The sequence below is a fragment of the Bombina bombina genome, chromosome 11 (genome assembly GCF_027579735.1).
Source record: "Bombina bombina isolate aBomBom1 chromosome 11, aBomBom1.pri, whole genome shotgun sequence".
Taxonomy (NCBI): Eukaryota; Metazoa; Chordata; class Amphibia; order Anura; family Bombinatoridae; genus Bombina; species Bombina bombina.
In genome coordinates this window covers 27,895,461-27,912,641 of record NC_069509.1, presented here as the reverse complement: position 1 = coordinate 27,912,641, position 17,181 = coordinate 27,895,461, and the positions used below count along the sequence as shown (strand labels likewise).

The window sequence follows — 17,181 nt, the reverse complement described above, 5'->3', positions numbered from 1 at the left end:
ATCAGGATTCTTAGAGTTTCAGGTGCATACACACATATGCTATGTGTGACTGGGATAAGGATTCAAATACCATGTCTGCACAGTTGTATGTTGCATCAGTTCAGACTTAATTTGTGTCATTCAAGCCACTGCTGACTCTGAGAAGTTGTGGTGTTTGAATGCTAACGGCATATGTGCATATACAGCTGAAAACGTAAGTGCATTGCAAAAAATGGTGAGGTCACACAACTGCCACTTCTGATTGGCTAACCAGCCATTTCCTGTTTAGGAGCGGTTAGACTTAAAATTTCCAAGCTGGACATTACCTGTGAGATTAACTCCAGGAAAAGGGCTTAAACATTTAAAACAAGCTTGAATCGCTAAAAGGGGTAGACTGACAACCCATAGGGCTCCTGGGCAAAAAAAGGTTAAGGTCCCCTTTACCCAGCACTCCAGTTCCACTACAGTTATGCTCCTGCAAACCAGCCAAGTGTGTCTCCTTTAAGTACTAGCAGAGTCATTTAAAGATGGCCGCTAACAGTAAACATTGCTAATGCACTTTTGTACAATAGCATCACATCTGCACAACCATGTCTGATGGCCACTGCCAGATTATGTGAAATAGAAGCTTGCATTTCTCATGCACATGAGATATAGACTGTCACTCTAATGTGTATATATCCCGTATATGCAATATCCCTTATAGCGTGAGTACTGAAATGTCAAAAAGTGCTGAAGAGCGACGTATAGTGCAAATGAGTATTATGCGTGTTGGATCTCTAATGAAGCGCATCTCAGCATGCGCGAAACGCGTCAGATATCTTGCAGCTGCCCTTCTACTGTGTGCATCACACCTGTATGCTTGAATAAACCACTTGTTGCATTCGATACTTGGATCCCTCCATTCTTTCTACTTATTTCTCTTTCACATCAAGGGGATGGATGGGAGGAAGGCTTATGCAGGTCCTTACACAAACGCATGCCTTTTATCTGTGACAATGTGTCCAATAGATCAGGCCGCCCTGCTCGCTGATGCAATCATTTCATCTAACCATATAGAGCATGTAACTGAAATATTAGAATGGATATTGGTCCATTTTTGCTGAGACAGAAGCACAATTTTCGAATGCCTCAGTTTATTAAAGGGACAGTTTACTCCAGAATGTTTACTGTTTAAAAAAAATAGATAATCCCTTTTTATTACCCATTCCCCAATTTTGCATAACCAACACAGTTATATTAATATACTTTTTACCTCTGTGATTACCTCGTATCTAAGCCTCTGCAGACTGCCTCCTTGTTTCGTCCCCCCCCCACAGACTTGCATTTTAGCCAATCAGTGCTGACTCATAAATAACTCCAGGGGAGTGAGAACAATGTTATCTCTATGGCACACATGAACTAGCACTATCTAACAGTACAAATCTGTCAAAATGCACTGAAATAAGAGCCGGCCTTCAAGGACTTAGATTAGTTTTCAACAAAGAATACCAAGAGAACTAAACAAATAAATGATGATAAACGTAAATTGGAAAGTGGTTTCAAATTGCCCTATCTGAATCATGAAAATTTAATTTTGACTAGACTGTCCCTTTAATCTAAATTAGCTGTCTAACTGGTCATCACATGATAACAGTGTAAAAATACTATTTTTCCTGCCTCTGTTCTTAGAATCTGGATTTTGTGTAACGTTACTTTTTGTTAACTTTTAATTAATTTCATAGTTATTAATTAATAAACTGTTTTCACAACAACCAAAGAAAATATCTGAACAACAAATTGATAACACATTATACGTAACCTATAAAAAACAAAATATTCTTGCTTAACTTAAATAATTCCTGTGAGATCATCTCACTGCTATTTTGTCATTTCTGATGAATAGATATTTACTAGCTTGTGGGAAAGGTGTCTGTCACATGAGCCTCAGAAGACATTTGACACTTTGGGGTTCTTATCAGATGTCCTTGAAGTGACAAACTTCACGGAATGTTCTATGATCTGAATGTTTTCATTTCTATTTTGTGAAAAAAAACTGCACTCTTTATTTTGGTTTAGAGCCAAGAAACTTATGTGAGGAATGAGATCATTTGTAATCATAAGGGCAGTGTTTCCCAACACCAATACGCAGGACCCTTAACAGGCCAAATATTCATAATACCTTAACTAGAACACCGGTGAACTAATCAGCTGATGGGTTATCACCTGTGCTCTAGTTAAGATCTAATGCAAATATGGCCTGTTAAGGGTCCTAAAGTCTACATTTGGGAAACCCTGCCCTAGGGGGGTACATTACTTAGGTAACAGTTCAAAGTTCAGTGAGCGCATGTGATAAAGGTGATGTCTCCAGCTTTGAATCAGCAAGAAAAACAAGGGGAATCCTGTGTAACTTATGCCTAGAAGCACCCATCATGTATAGCTGATCCCAAATCTGCTTCATACCCATCATGATAGCCTTAAAGGGACAGTAAATGTGTTTTGTTTTTTAATATAAGCCTTAGTGTATTGAAATAGGCTTCCCAATTGATCCTCCAGGTTTGCGTTAGATAGTTTTAATTTTATCCCTGTGGTACATATATACAGACGGGGTCCCTGGATGCCCTTAGAAAACTGTATTTTTTCTTTTATTACAATGTTGTGTTACAGCCAGTAAGCAGTTCACTTCCAGTTGCCAAATAAGAAGAGTGCTCCTTCGCCTCTATTTAACCCTTTCATGTTGGGTCAAATTTGTCTACATCGGAACAATGTTCCGATATAAACAAATTAAAATCTTGCAACCGTGCATGCGTTTTTGAAATTTCAATGATGGGATTGGGTCGGGGGGCGAGCCTACCACGCTAGGCACACCCACCATGACCTGTTCCCATGCAGTAAGCGCTGTTGGCTTCAGCACAGCTTAACGGCTAGGATGTTCCATGCTGTCCTGATGGCGCTAAAGCACAGCACAGTTAGGACAGCATGGAACGTCCTATTTTTTTTTTTTTTTTTTAAGGTTAAGCTGCCTTGCAATAACAAAGGTGTGCTGCGCAGGTGACCTGGCTATATGCACCTGTGGTGGTAAAATGAAATGACCAAGCCAAAGTTATGGGTTTGATTGGAAGGCCTCTACTCCCAGAATTGTTATTGTTTAAAAAGATAGAAAAGCCCATTTGAGTGCAATGGAATTAGGGCACATTGACCCCTACTTACAATATGGAATGGATGGTTCCGCTGGAGGGGGTGGAGCAGGATAGGAGGGGTTAAGTAACCCTCCCCTGCTTGCAGATGTCACAATCCATTTCAGGAGCAGCACGGCAGGTGTTTTGAGACTTGTCCAGCAGGATGGAGAGCCTTTTGCAGGAGCTGCTTGTTGTTGCCCGGAGGAATGGGGAGCAATGGATCCGGGAACGGCTGCAAGGAGGTGCAGAACCAGAGGGAGTCCCAGTTGGCGGTGCGCCAGCAGACCGGAGCGGTGTACGGCCGACCAGGAGGTCGAGGCCTCCAGAGCGGCTCAGTCCGGAGGGATACGGCAGCAGGCTGAGGAGTGGTGGTGGTGGGCCTGACAGCCAGACAGCGGTGACAGCGAGGTCGGATGCGGTAAGGAGTCGTCAGTCCGGAGCGGCGGTGGAGGTGCGGCCGGTAACGGCGCTGGCCGATGACATCATAGACGGGTGACGTTGTGAGGAGCAGGGCGCGGTAGGAGGAGGCCCGCGAGAGCCAGGAGGAGCGGCGGAGGGACCGGTAAGTAGCACTGAGCTATCGAATGCATGGGGGCCCTATTACAGGGGCAAAGGAGGATATAAAGGCTCGACCGGAGCATGGATGCAGGGGATATTTGATCCACGGGGTTCAGGGTAAAGGGGGAGGCCGTACATAAGGCCTAGGGGGCAAAGGAGGACATATGGGGCAAGATGGCCCGACCGGAGCATGGCTGCAGGGGGTATTTGATCCACAGGGTTCAGGGTAAAGGGGGAAGCCATACATAAGGACTAGGGGGCAATTTGAGGTGGTTGAGCTGAGGAGGGGAGGCCGTTAGTGAAGGCCTGGGAGTATTTTGGAGAGCGGAGGCGGGGCAGAGTAGGAGGCCGTATATAAGGCCTGGTATAAGCAATTGCCAAGCGGGTGATAGGGAGTATGGGCAGGCCGCTAATGAGGCCATAGAAAATGGGCCTTTGACTACGGGTGGGGATACAGGAAGGCCGGGATAAGGCCAATTGCATAAGGGAGTTGTGGGGGGGGGGGGGGGTAGGTAGCGAGCAAGGCCTCTAGATTATGGGTTTATGCCGGTTGCGCAGGATGCGGTAGGCCGCAACACAAGCCTGGGTAGGTTTTGAGGTGACAGGTTGGTAGGGAGGGTCCGGGGTTTCAGAATTTAAGCCAGGATGGGAGGTAGGAGAAGCCGGGGGTTGTCACAGTGGTTAGGGCCCCTGTATGGGGCGGAGGAGAGCTGGGGTGGTACTCTTTGAATTTTCCAAAAAGAAAATAAATAAATTATAGAGTATAACATAAGAAATAGGAGTCAGGTGTAGGAGGGGTATGTTTGTTGAAGGGGTGGGTGGGGTGTATGTCAGGTAGGAGGGGGTAACCAGAGGATGTCTATGCAGTCTGCACCCCCCCCTAACCCCCCCCATGCACGGGGTGTATGGATCCAGATGGGGGGAGGGCAGTTTATAATTGATCAGTAGGCTGGGGTTAGGTTCGGGGGGGGGGCGAGGAAAGGGTTCCCTGGGAATAGGTTGGGGCTGGAAGGGAGTTTAAAGAGATATTTTATTGTTGGTTCCTTTACAGGATCGGAGGAGGTGGACAGGAGGGGTGTGGCGGTGCCAGAAGCCAGGAGAGGTGAGGTGGCGGAACAGCTGGAGCCGGTTACGGAGCCGCCTCTGGGCCTGGAGGCCAGTGGTAACTTCGATGAGGAGGATGATCCGTTAGAGGGCACATCGGCGGGACCTGGCTGGCCAGGTAGGGGATCTGTCTGCTCTGGCGCAGCTTCTGCAGTTGTTGTCTCCTCCATGGAGAGCTGGGGAGAGGGGCAAGGGAATGTAGAGAGTGGGGCAGGAGTTAGCAGGGAAGGGGATAGGGAGGATCTTTATTATGTGTCTCCCTCACAGCCAGCAGGGGCGGAGAGCAGAAGAGTGAGTGGTGTCTTGTCCACTGTCAGAGCTGGGGTGTCCAGCGGATGCCGGAGGTCGAGGTCCCCGCTGAGACGGCCTAGCGGGGGTGGCCGAAGTACTTCTCCGACGTGGGGACGGATGGAGAGAGATCCAGGGCGGAGCAGACACAGCAGGGGGCGTTCCCCTGCAAGGCGGGACATTGTATGCAGGAGGCTCAACACCAGCAGAGGCCGGGAGAGTGACAGAGATCGTAGAAGGGAGCCTGTGGCGGAGCGAGGGAGTGATCCAGTGACGGGCCAGCAGCCAGCAGGTGAGGTGGTGGCTGGGGGGGCGCCTGTGGTGAGTGTTTCGGGTAGTGGAGAGAGAGAGAGACAATTGTGGCAGGTTTAAAGGGTCTATTGTTGGCACTGGAGAAGCCAAGTAACGCGGGGAGCGCGGTGGCATCAGCTTGGGTAGCATCAGGAGTGGAGACTCCGAGCGCAGTACCGCAGACAGGAGGGGAGAGCGGGCAGCTGCGGCGACGGCAAGTGGAGGGGAGGTTACCCGGGTACCGGAAGGGGCCCTTCGGAGACCTTGCTTATGCTCGATGGGAGTGCTGGGTATCCATCTAACGAGCGAGTTGAGGGAGAAGATAGGGAAGAGGGAATTTGTGGAGATTTTTTCCTTACTGCCATTGGAGCATGTATTGGAAGTGAAGGAGGACGAGAAAGAGAAGGAAAAGAAGGAGGAGGAGGATTCCTAAGACATTTGGGAATTGGTCCCGGGCCTCCTGTATCTTGGCTAGCGTGGTCTGTGAGAAATTCCCGGAGCAGGGTGCCCATTTGTTCTGTTATTTCGATGAAATATCGAGTGCATACAGGACTTATAGGGGGATGGCATGGTGGAGGTACGATGAGGGATTTAGGCAGCGCATGGCGGTTCGTCCCGAGATGAGGTGGGACGACAGGGACATGGGGATCTGGTTAGAAATGATGACCCCCTTACGGGGGAGTTATTCCTTTCAGAACTACGGACAGGCAAGCGGGGGCGGTGGAGCAGGTAAAGGCCTTTGTTTCCAGTTCAATGAAGGTTAGTGTAGGTTCGGGGCCTCGTGCAAGTATAAGCACGAATGTTCCATCTGCGGCGGGATTCATTCCGGGGCAAAGTGTTTCAAAAAGGGAGACCCGGGACACGGGCAGTGGAGGTGGGTCCACCGGGCACGGACACCGGTGAAAGTAGAAAGGATGGCGCTGAGGTTAGGGGAGTACGCCCATGAGCGGGGGCACGCAGAGGACGCGGAATTGATTTTGACTGGTGTTAGCACAGGGTTCCTGATCCCATTCAAGGAGCAAGTGGGGTTGGGGGTTGGGGGGAATTTGAAGTCGGGCAGGGAGTACCCGGAGATTTTGAGGGAAAAGTTGTGGAAGGAGGTGAAATTGGGTAGGATGGCAGGTCCATTCCGGGACCCGCCGTTGCCGAACCTGAGGGTGTCTCCGCTGGGGGTGGTCCCTAAGAAGGCTCCGGGGCAATTCCTGATTATCCATCACCTGTCCTACCCGAAAGGGTGGTCAGTGAATGATGGCATTGATTCGGAGCTAGTTTCAGTCAAGTACCCGTCCTTTGATAAGGCGGTGGCGGTGGTAAGAGCAGCGGGGAGGGGAGCATTGATGGCAAAGGCGGATGTTGAATCTGCTTTTTGCCTGTTGCCGGTACACCCAAAATGTCATCATCTTTTGGGTTGTAAATTCGACAAACTTTATTTTGTGGACCTCTGTCTCCCGATGGGCTGTTCAATATCCTGTTCATATTTTGAAAGGTTCAGCTCATTCGTGGAGTGGGTGGTGAAAAGGAAGGCGGGGAAGTTTTCCATAGTGCATTATTTGGATGACTTCTTGTTTGTCGGCCTGGCGGGATCAGAGGTTTTTGAGTTATTGGTCAGGGTTTTTGGGGAGGTGACGTAGGACTTCGGTATCCCGGTGGCGGCAGAGAAGTCTGAGGGCCCGTCCACGAGGTTAAGTTTCCTAGGCATTGAGGTGGATTCAGTCAAAATGGAGTGCAGGCTCCCGGATGATAAGATCCGGGATCTACAGATGGTGATCGATAGGGTATTGAGGAGCAAAAAAGTATTGCTGCGCTAGGTGCAATCGCTCTTGGGTAAATTGAATTTCGCAGGCCGGATTATAGCCATTGGGCGGGTATTTTGTAGGAGGCTATCTTTGGCAACGGTGGGAGTCACCGACCAGAGATTTCACATTCGTTTGACTAGAGAGGTTAAAGAGTATTTGAGGGTGTGGAAAATCTTCCTGGAAGATTTTAACGGGAATCTGTTGATTCAGGAGATGGGGTGGTCAGACGACCAGTTGTGTTTATACACTGATGCGTTGGGGGCCCATAGCTTTGGAGCATTTCTGAATGGCCACTGGTGTGCGGCAGCTTGGCCACACGAGTGGTCGGGATGGGGGCTGACCAAGAACTTAACGTTCTTGGAGCTGTTTCCGTTGGTGGTAGCATTGAGAATCTGGCCGGAACGGTTAAGTAACAAGAGGGTTTGCTTTCACTCTGACAATTTGGGTGTGGTGTGGGCCATTAACCGTCTTACGGCTAATTCGCCGGCGGTGATACGGCTGCTCAGGGCTTTTGTGTTGGAGTGTTTGCATTGCAATATTTCGTTTAGGCAGTGCATGTCCCAGGGCGTTATAATGTGATTGCTGATTCTTTGTCCCGATTCCAGTGGGACAGATTCCAAGAGGTAGCCCCAGAAGCGGACAAAGAAGGAGTCGAATGTCCGGGGGATCTGTGGCAGCTTGGTTGTCAGGAGTGTTGAACATGGTGAAGGGGGCGCTAGCCCCTAGCACATGGAGGGCATACGCCCGAGTGTGGCAGCTGTGGTGGGAATTTTTGGGACAGGAGAATATGCAAGGGGTAGGTAAAAGGGATGTAGGTGTACTTTTACAGTGGATACAGTGCTGGGGAAGGGACAGGCTGTCGCCTTTGGAGTGTCGCAAGAGGATGGCGGCATCAGCCTTTTTGTTTCAGATGTTGGGATATGAGGATTTGACTAAAGTGTTCGTGGTACGTATGGCGGTGAGGGGATTGTGCAGGGGCGGTACTAGGTCAGATGGCCGGAGGCCGGTAACTTTTGCCATTCTGGAGGGATTGGTGGAGATTTGCGCTTCACGGCAGGAAGAAATATTGTTTAAAACAGCGTTTGTCCTGGCCTTCTTCGGGGCTTTTAGGGTGTCAGAGCTGATGGGAAAGAATCGGGGGGATCGGAATGGTTTAGGAAGGCAGGATGTGGTATTAAAGGACGAGGTGGGGGAGTTATGGGTTTGGAGGTCTAAGACAGACCAGGAAGGTAAGGGGTGTACGGTAAGGTTGCAGGAGATTGGGGGACGGTGCTGCCCGGTGGGAGCGGTGAGAGAGTATTTTAGGGCAACCGGCCACTCGGCTGGGCCTCTGTTGGTGCATGCTGATGGCTCCTCCTTATCTAGATTCCAATTTACGTTGGTATTGCAGAAGGGACTGGCGGTGATGGGGTTGAGGGCAGCGGAGTTCGGGTCCCATTCCTTCAGGATTGGGGCGGCTACAGAGGCAGCAAATTTGGGGCTAGATAAGGAGGTCATTAGGAGGATTGGTAGGTGGAGGTCGGAGAGATTCCGGGGGTATGTGAGACCGGGTTTGGTGTTACCATCTGCATTGGCTGATGAACTGTGATTTCTTTCATTTGACATGTCCAGTGAGGTGTTGGATCTTAGGACACTCCTATGTTTTTTGGGTTCGGAAGGCAGCGGCAGTTAGAAAATATGGCGTGCAAATGGGTTTTCCTGAAGAGAGGGTCTCCTTGAGGTGGTTCGGGATATGGGGCATGAAGTGGGGACAGGTAGTGGGCTCAGTAGTGGAGTATGCTAGAAGGTTCAGCCCACCTCCGGTGTTAGTGGTTCACGCGGGTGGAAATGATTTGGGTTTCATGCCCCAAAAGGAACTCGTGGAAGACATAAAGTTGAATTTTGAAAGATTAAGGGAATTGTTCCCGGGTTTAATAATAATATGGTCGGATATTGAGAGTAGGCTTGTTTGGCGGTCAGCCTGGGATATTAGGAAGCTGGAGGCATCTAGACGGAAGGTAAACAGAATGGTTAGCGGGTTTGTGAGGAAGTTGGGGGGCATCGGGCTCCGACATGTTGAGTTCGGGGGTGAGTCCGGTAGGTGTTTCTACCTTACAGATGGGGTGCATTTAAACGAGGTGGGGTTGCACCTTTTCAATTTTACCCTGAAAGAGGGGATCGAAAAAGGCCTTGGCTTTGTGTGGCGGTACTCGCTGAGGGCGAGTTGTGGCGGGGGTGCTTTCTATGGTCTATTGAGGCTTACGCCTGATGGATAGTGGCTGGTACTTTGGTTGGTAACAGAAAAGAAAGTGATGGTGGACGCCCCGCCCCAGAAAGGGTGGGGGCTTAAAGAGAGGTCAATAAGCAAGCACTGTGGGGTATTTTAAAGAGAAACAAAAGGTTGTAAAGTGTTGAGAAACAAAAGTTTAATGGTTGATGTTTTGTTAATAAATAAGCTGCGGCCTTTTCTTCCCCAAACATGTGGTCTGGTTTTTATTTAAGTGAAGGAATGAATGAATTGGAAAATGTGGGGTCAAGCTAATCTCTTATTACCCATTGCCCAGTTATGCATAAACAACACTGTTATATTAATATACGTTTTACCTCTGTGATTTCTTTGTATCTAAGCCTCTGCAGACTGCCCCCTCGTTTCATTTCTTTTGACAGACGTGCATTTTAGCCAATCAATGCTTACTAAAAATTAACTCCACGGGAGTGAGCACAATGTTATTTATATGACACACATGAACTAGTGCTGTCTAGCTGTGAAAAGGCACTGAAAAAAGAGCCGGCCTTCAAGGACTTAGATTGGATTAGATTAGCTGATAAACGTAAATTAGAAAGTTGTTTCAAATTGCCCTATCTGAATCATGAAAGTTTCATTTTGACTAGACTGTCCCTTTAATCTAAATTAGCTGTCAAACTGGTCATCACATGATCAGTGTGAAAATACTATTTTTCTTCCCTCTGTTCTAAGAATCTGGATTCTTGTTAACTTTAAATTTATTTCATAGCTATTAATTAATAAACTGTTTTCACAACAACCAAGGAAACTCTGAACAACAGACTGATAACACATTATACGTAACCTATAAAAACCAAACATTTCTTGCTTAACTTAATAATTCATGTGAGATCATCTCACTGCTATTTTGTCATTTCTGATGAATAGATATTTGTTACAAGCTTGTGGGAAAGGTGTCTGTCACATGAGCCTCAGAAGAGCACCAACACCAATACGCAGGACCCTTAACAGGCCAGATATTCATAATACCTTAAAGGGATATTCCAATCAAAATTTAAATGCACATATATTTATTAGATCTTTGCAATATACATGTATTGGCAAAAATTCTTCTAGTAAAAGTGATCACTGTTTTATTGTTTAATATTTTTCTGTGCATGTAAAACATAGTTAAATATTGTTACTACACCCATATTTTAAATAATACAGCTGCACAGATCATTAATGGGGCTTGTATTATGTCAGCAATTAACAAATTGAGTCATTACCAGATGGTACAAGCACCTTAGGCTCTCTGAGCAAGTGTTGTGTTTAAAATGCTGGTGCACGGTGCATACTTAAATACACTTTTGAAACAGCTATAGCATTTATTAGAAGCATTTTTGCTAATGCATGTATATTACACAAATGCTTCTGTTCATTACCGAAATTCATCCATGTGGTTTCCAATTTAGGCTGGAATATCCCTTTAACTAGAACACAGGTGAACTAATCAGCTGATGGGTAAGAGCAGGTTAGTAACCGTGGTTATTTCACGGGTGCTCTAGTTAAGATCTAATGCATATCTGGCCTGTTAAGGGTCCTAAGGTCTACATCTGGGAAACACTGCCCTAGGGGGTACATTACTTAGGTAACAGTTCAAAGTACAGTGAGCGCATGTGGTAAAGGTGCATTGAAGTAGGCTTCCCAATTGATCCTCAAGGTTTGGGTAAGATGAATAGTTAATTTTACCCCTGTAAGTACATATACAGACAGGGGTCCCTGGATGCCCATACGAATACTGTGCATTTTTTTCCTAGGCTACAATGTTGTGTTACTTACAGCCAGTAAGCCATTCACATCCAATTAACAAACACGCAGAGTGCGCCTTTGTCTCAAGCTGCCTTGCAATAACAAAGGTGTGCTGCGCATGCGCTGGTGACCTGGCTATATGCACCTGTGGAGGTCAAATGAAATGACCAAGCCAAAGTTATGGGATTGATTGGAAGGCTCAGTTCAATACTGTATGTAATTTTGTTGTACCTTTTAATAAACATGACCCACCTTTCTCCATTTCTTTGTGTCTGTATTTTATTAAGGTTTAGTTAAAGGCCTCTAGTTATCAAGCGTCAACCTCAAATACGCTGGAATTCCGCAGCGTATTTGTGGCGAGGCTGATTCGCCTTAGTTATCAAGCCCTAGACACCGGCAAAAGTAGAATATAGTGACGTAAGCTTCGATCCGCCGGACTCAGTTCGACACAGATCGATTCTTACGTCACTCCAGATGTTCCGCACACAAGTGCGGCACAATCTGACTACTTTTGCTAGTTATCAAAAAACTAGCAGGTACGCTCGGCACTTTTCCGGCCCAGCGTACCTGGTTTTCAAACCGCCGCCCTGGAGGCGGCGGATCCCATAGGAATCAATGGGAGTCTGACCATAGCGAAAGTTCATGTTCGCTGCTGCCAGATATCCCATTCATTCCTATGGGAGCTGTCTACACCTAACACCCTAACATGTACCCCGAGTCTAAACACCCCTAATCTGCCCCCCCTACACTGCCGCAAGTAAATAAATGTATTACCCCCTAAACCGCCGCTCCTAGACCCCGCCGCAACTATAATAAAGTTATTAACCCCTAAACCGCCGCTCCCGGACACCGCCGCCACCTACATTATACCTAGCAACCCCTATCCTGCTCCCCTATACCGCCGCCACCTATAATAAAGTTATTAACCCCTATCCTGCGGATCCCAGACCTCGCCGCACGTAAATAAATAGTTTAACCCCTAAACCGTCGCTCCTGGACCCCGCCGCAACCTATATTAAACTTATTAACCCCTAATCTGCCCCCCCTACACCGTTGCCACCTATACTAAAATTATTAACCCCTATCCTGCCCCTCCTACACCGCCGCCACTATAATAAAATTATTAACCCCTAAACCTAAGTCTAACACTAACCCTTACACCCCCCTAACTTAAATATTAATTAAATACATCTAAATAAATATTATTCTTATTAACTAAATTAATCCTATTTAAAACTAAATACCTTTAAAATAAACCCTAATATAGCTACAATATAAATAATAATTATATTGTAGCTATCTTAGGATTTATTTTTATTTTACAGGCAACTTTCAATTTATTTTAACTAGGTACAATAGCTATTAAATAGTTATTAACTATTTAATAGCTATCTAGTTAAAATAAAGAGAAATTTACCTGTAAAATAAATCCTAACCTAAGTTACAATTACACATAACACTACACTATATTTTAATAAATTATTCCTATTTAAAACTAAATACTTACCTGTAAAATAAACCCTAAGATAGCTACAATGTAATTAATAATTACATTGTAGCTATTTTAGGATTTATATTTATTTTACAGGTAACTTTGTATTTATTTTAGCTAGTTAGAATAGTTATTAAATAGTTATTAACTATTTAATAACTACCTAGCTAAAAGAAATACAAAATTTACATTTAAAATAAATCCTAACCTAAGTTACAATTAAACCTAACACTACACTATCATTAAATTAAATAAATAAATTACCTACAAATAACTACAATTAAATAAACTAACTAAAGTACAAAAAATAAAAAAAGCTAAGTTACAAAAAATAAATTTTTTTTTTACAAACATTTCAAAAATATTACAAAAATTTTAAGATACTTACACCTAATCTAAGCCCCCTAATAAAATAACAAAGCCCCCAAAAATAAAACAAATGCCCTACCCTATTCTACATTAAAAAGTTTCCAGCTCTATTACCTTACCAGCCCTTAAAAGGGCCTTTTGCGGGGCATGCCCCAAAGAATTCAGCTCTTTTGCCTGTGAAAATAAAATACAACCCCCCCAACATTAAAACCCACCACCCACATACCCCTACTCTAACCCAAACCCCCCTTAAATAAACCTAACACTACCCCCCTGAAGATCATCCTACCTTTAGCCGTCTTCAGCCAGCCGACCCACCGATGGAACCGAAGAGGAGATCTGGAGCAGCAGAAGTCATCATCCAAGGGGCGCTGAAGAGGTCTTCCATCCGAATGAAGTCTTCATCCAAGCGGCGTCTTCAATCTTCATCCATCCGGAGCGGAGCAGAACCATCTTCAGACGAGCCGACGCGGAGCTATCCTCTTCTTCCCGACGACTAACGACGAATGAAGGTTCCTTTAAAGGACTTCATTCAAGATGGCGTCCCTTCAATTCCGATTGGCTGATAGGATTCTATCAGCCAATCGGAATTAAGGTAGGAAAAATCTGATTGGCTGATTGAATCAGCCAATCAGATTGAAGTTCAATCCGATTGGCTGATCCAATCAGCCAATCAGATTGAGCTTGCATTCTATTGGCTGATCGGAACAGCCAATAGAATGCAAGCTCAATCTGATTGGCTGATCGGAACAGCCAATAGAATGCAAGCTCAATCTGATTGGCTGATTGGATCAGCCAATCGGATTGAACTTCAATCTGATTGGCTGATTCAATCAGCCAATCAGATTTTTCCTACCTTAATTCCGATTGGCTGATAGAATCCTATCAGCCAATCGGAATTGAAGGGACGCCATCTTGGATGACGTCCCTTTAAGGAACCTTCATTCGTCGTTAGTCGTCGGGAAGAAGAGGATGGCTCCTCGTCGGCTCGTCTGAAGATGGCTTCGCTCTGGATGGATGAAGATTGAAGACGCCGCTTGGATGAAGACTTCAATCGGATGGAAGACCTCTTCAGCGCCCCTTGGATGATGACTTCTGCCGCTCCGGATCTCCTCTTCTGTTCCATCGGTGGGTCGGCTGGCTACAGACGGCTAAAGGTAGGATGATCTTCAGGGGGGTAGTGTTAGGTTTATTTAAGGGGGGTTTGGGTTAGAGTAGGGGTATGTGGGTGGTGGGTTTTAATGTTGGGGGGGGGTTGTATTTTATTTTCACTGGCAAAAAAGCTGAATTCTTTGGGGCATACCCCGCAAAAGGCCCTTTTAAGGGCTGGTAAGGTAATTGAGCTGGTAACTTTTTAATGTAGAATAGGGTAGGGCATTTTTTTATTTTGGGGGGCTTTGTTATTTTATTAGGGGGCTTAGATTAGGTGTAAGTAGCTTAAAATTGTTGTAATATTTTTGAAATGTTTGTAAAAAATTTTTTTATTTTTTGTAACTTAGCTTTTTTTATTTTTTGCACTTTAGTTAGTTTATTTAATTGTAGTTATTTGTAGGTAATTTATTTAATTAATTTAATGATAGTGTAGTGTTAGGTTTAATTGTAACTTAGGTTAGGATTTATTTTAAAGGTAATTTGTATTTCTTTTAGCTAGGTAGTTATTAAATAGTTAATAACTATTTAATAACTATTCTAACTAGCTAAAATAAATACAAAGTTACCTGTAAAATAAATATAAATCCTAAAATAGCTACAATGTAATTATTAATTACATTGTAGCTATCTTAGGGTTTATTTTACAGGTAAGTATTTAGTTTTAAATAGGAATAATTTATTAAAGTATAGTGTAGTGTTAGGTGTAATTGTAACTTAGGTTAGGATTAATTTACAGGTAAATTTCTCTTTATTTTAACTAGATAGCTATTAAATAGTTAATAACTATTTAATAGCTATTGTACCTAGTTAAAATAAATTGAAATTTGCCTGTAAAATAAAAATAAATCCTAAGATAGCTATAATATAATTATTATTTATATTGTAGCTATATTAGGGTTTATTTTAAAGGTAAGTATTTAGTTTTAAATAGGAATAATTAATTTAATAAGAGTTAAATTTATTTAGATGTATTTAATTAATATTTAAGTTAGGGGGGTGTTAGGGTTAGTGTTAGACTTAGGTTTAGGGGTTAATAATTTTATTACAGTGGGGGCGGTGTAGGGGGGGGCAGGATAGGGGTTAATAAATTTATTATAGGTGGCGACGGTGTAGGGGGGGCAGATTAGGGGTTAATAACTTTATTATAGGTTGTGGCGGGGTCCGGGAGCGGCAGTTTAGGGGTTAAACTATTTATTTAGGTGCGGCGGGGTCCGGGATCCGCAGGATAGGGGTTAATAACTTTATTATAGGTGGCGGCGGTATAGGGGGGGCAGGATAGGGGTTACTAGGTATAATGTAGGTGGCGGCGGTGTCCGGGAGCGGCGGTTTAGGGGTTAATACATTTATAAGAGTTGCGGCAGGGTCTAGGAGCGGCGGTTTATTTAGTTGCGGGGGGCTCTGGGGGCGCCGGTATAGGGGGTAGAACAGTGTAGTTAGTGTGGGTGCTTAGTGATAGCTTGTCAATAAAGCTGTCAAAAAGCCGAAGAGCAGCGAGATCGGATGAGTGATAACTCTCACAGTCCGCTGCTCATCGCCCCGTACTTGGTGCGTGGCTTTTTGACAGATTTTTTGATAACTTAGGCACAATTTTTCAGGTCCGCGGCGGCGATGGTAGGCGAGCTTAGGCGGGCGTATTGGACCGAGAAGGCAGGTAAAGTAGACACGTTGATAACTAGAGGCTACAGGGTGGGACTTTAAGAACATTTGGTCCCATATGAGATTTGATTCTGCATTACTACTATATTTAATGGTCATTTAGCTGTTGTGAGATGGATTATAATGGAGCAGATCTTGCAACTCACGGCAGGAACAAGGAGAAAGTCCAAAAATCTTTATGAATTCTGCAGTTTTCAAGTTGTCACATTGCTTTACTTTTATTCAGAGAGATATTAGTTTCAGGACGGAGCTTTATTTAATATAGGGAAATACCTTGAGCTCACCCTGGGAGGGGCATCCACAATGCTGTACTAAATAGACAACACCAACAAATTTAGGTTTCATGTCCCTTTAAATATGTTTTCTTTCTAGTGAACAGCTCAAATGGAAGCTACTGGTTCCTTGCATGTGTATAAGACTGCAAGCCTATAGAGGGGTAAACAGACAAAGGTGAAATCTCCATAATGGTTTTATCACAGCTTCAATAATTACAGTTGTAAATATAAGGGATCGTAACAACAAAGACGTCATAGACTTTTAATGGAAGTGTTTGTTTTTTTATAATTGTTAAAGTTTATTTCAGGTGGAGGTTAAAGGGACACTGAACCCAATTTTTTTTTCTTTTGTGATTCAGATAGAACATGCGATTTTAAGCAACTTTCTAATTTACTCCTAGTAACAATTTTTCTTCCTTCTCTTGCTATCTTTATTTGAAAAAGAAGGCATCTAAGCTAAGGAGCCAGCTAAGTTTTGGTTCAGGACCTTGGACAGCACTTGTTTATTGGTGGGTGATTTTATCCACCAATCAGCAAGAACAACCCAGGTTGTTCGCCAAAAATGGCCCGGCATCTAAACTTACATTCCGGCTTTTCAAATAAATATACCAAGAGAATGAAGAAAAATTGATAATAGGAGTAAATTAGAAAGTTGCTTAAAATTGCTGCTCTATCTGAATCACGAAATACATTTTTTGGGTTTAGTGTCCCTTTAAGCTTTTAGCAAGAGCTCGTACAAGGATAAATTATCTGTTCTCGCCGGGAGCTATGCGGTATGTTTATCTCACCAAACACATAATTAAACTTTGCCCACATATATAAATATTGCTCCAGTACAATTGTGGTTAGGCCGTACAAACAGCTGATTCTTCATAAGGAGCGTTCTTTGCTGACGACACACTGAAGATTAAAGTCTGTGGTTTATTGGCCGTTTCATCTATATAGAAGTTATTTACTTTGTGATGTCCTTATAAATACAGAGAGGCTTTTCTGGGGCTTGACATTGCTGGGGGCATCTTCCATGACGCACTAAATAGCCAACAGCACC

The 17,181-nt window shown here is 44.5% G+C and overlaps 1 protein-coding gene across 1 annotated transcript in view; it reads left to right on the top strand.

Annotated features, from left to right (window-relative positions):
- Positions 1 to 17,181, top strand: part of LOC128641613 (uncharacterized) — a 116,602-nt gene that overhangs the window by 18,076 nt on the left and 81,345 nt on the right. Inside the window, exons 5-6 of the mRNA XM_053694151.1 lie at positions 2,626 to 2,628; positions 4,747 to 5,379. Coding sequence (XP_053550126.1) covers positions 2,626 to 2,628; positions 4,747 to 5,379 — 636 coding nt within the window. The remainder of the gene's footprint in view (positions 1 to 2,625; positions 2,629 to 4,746; positions 5,380 to 17,181) is intronic.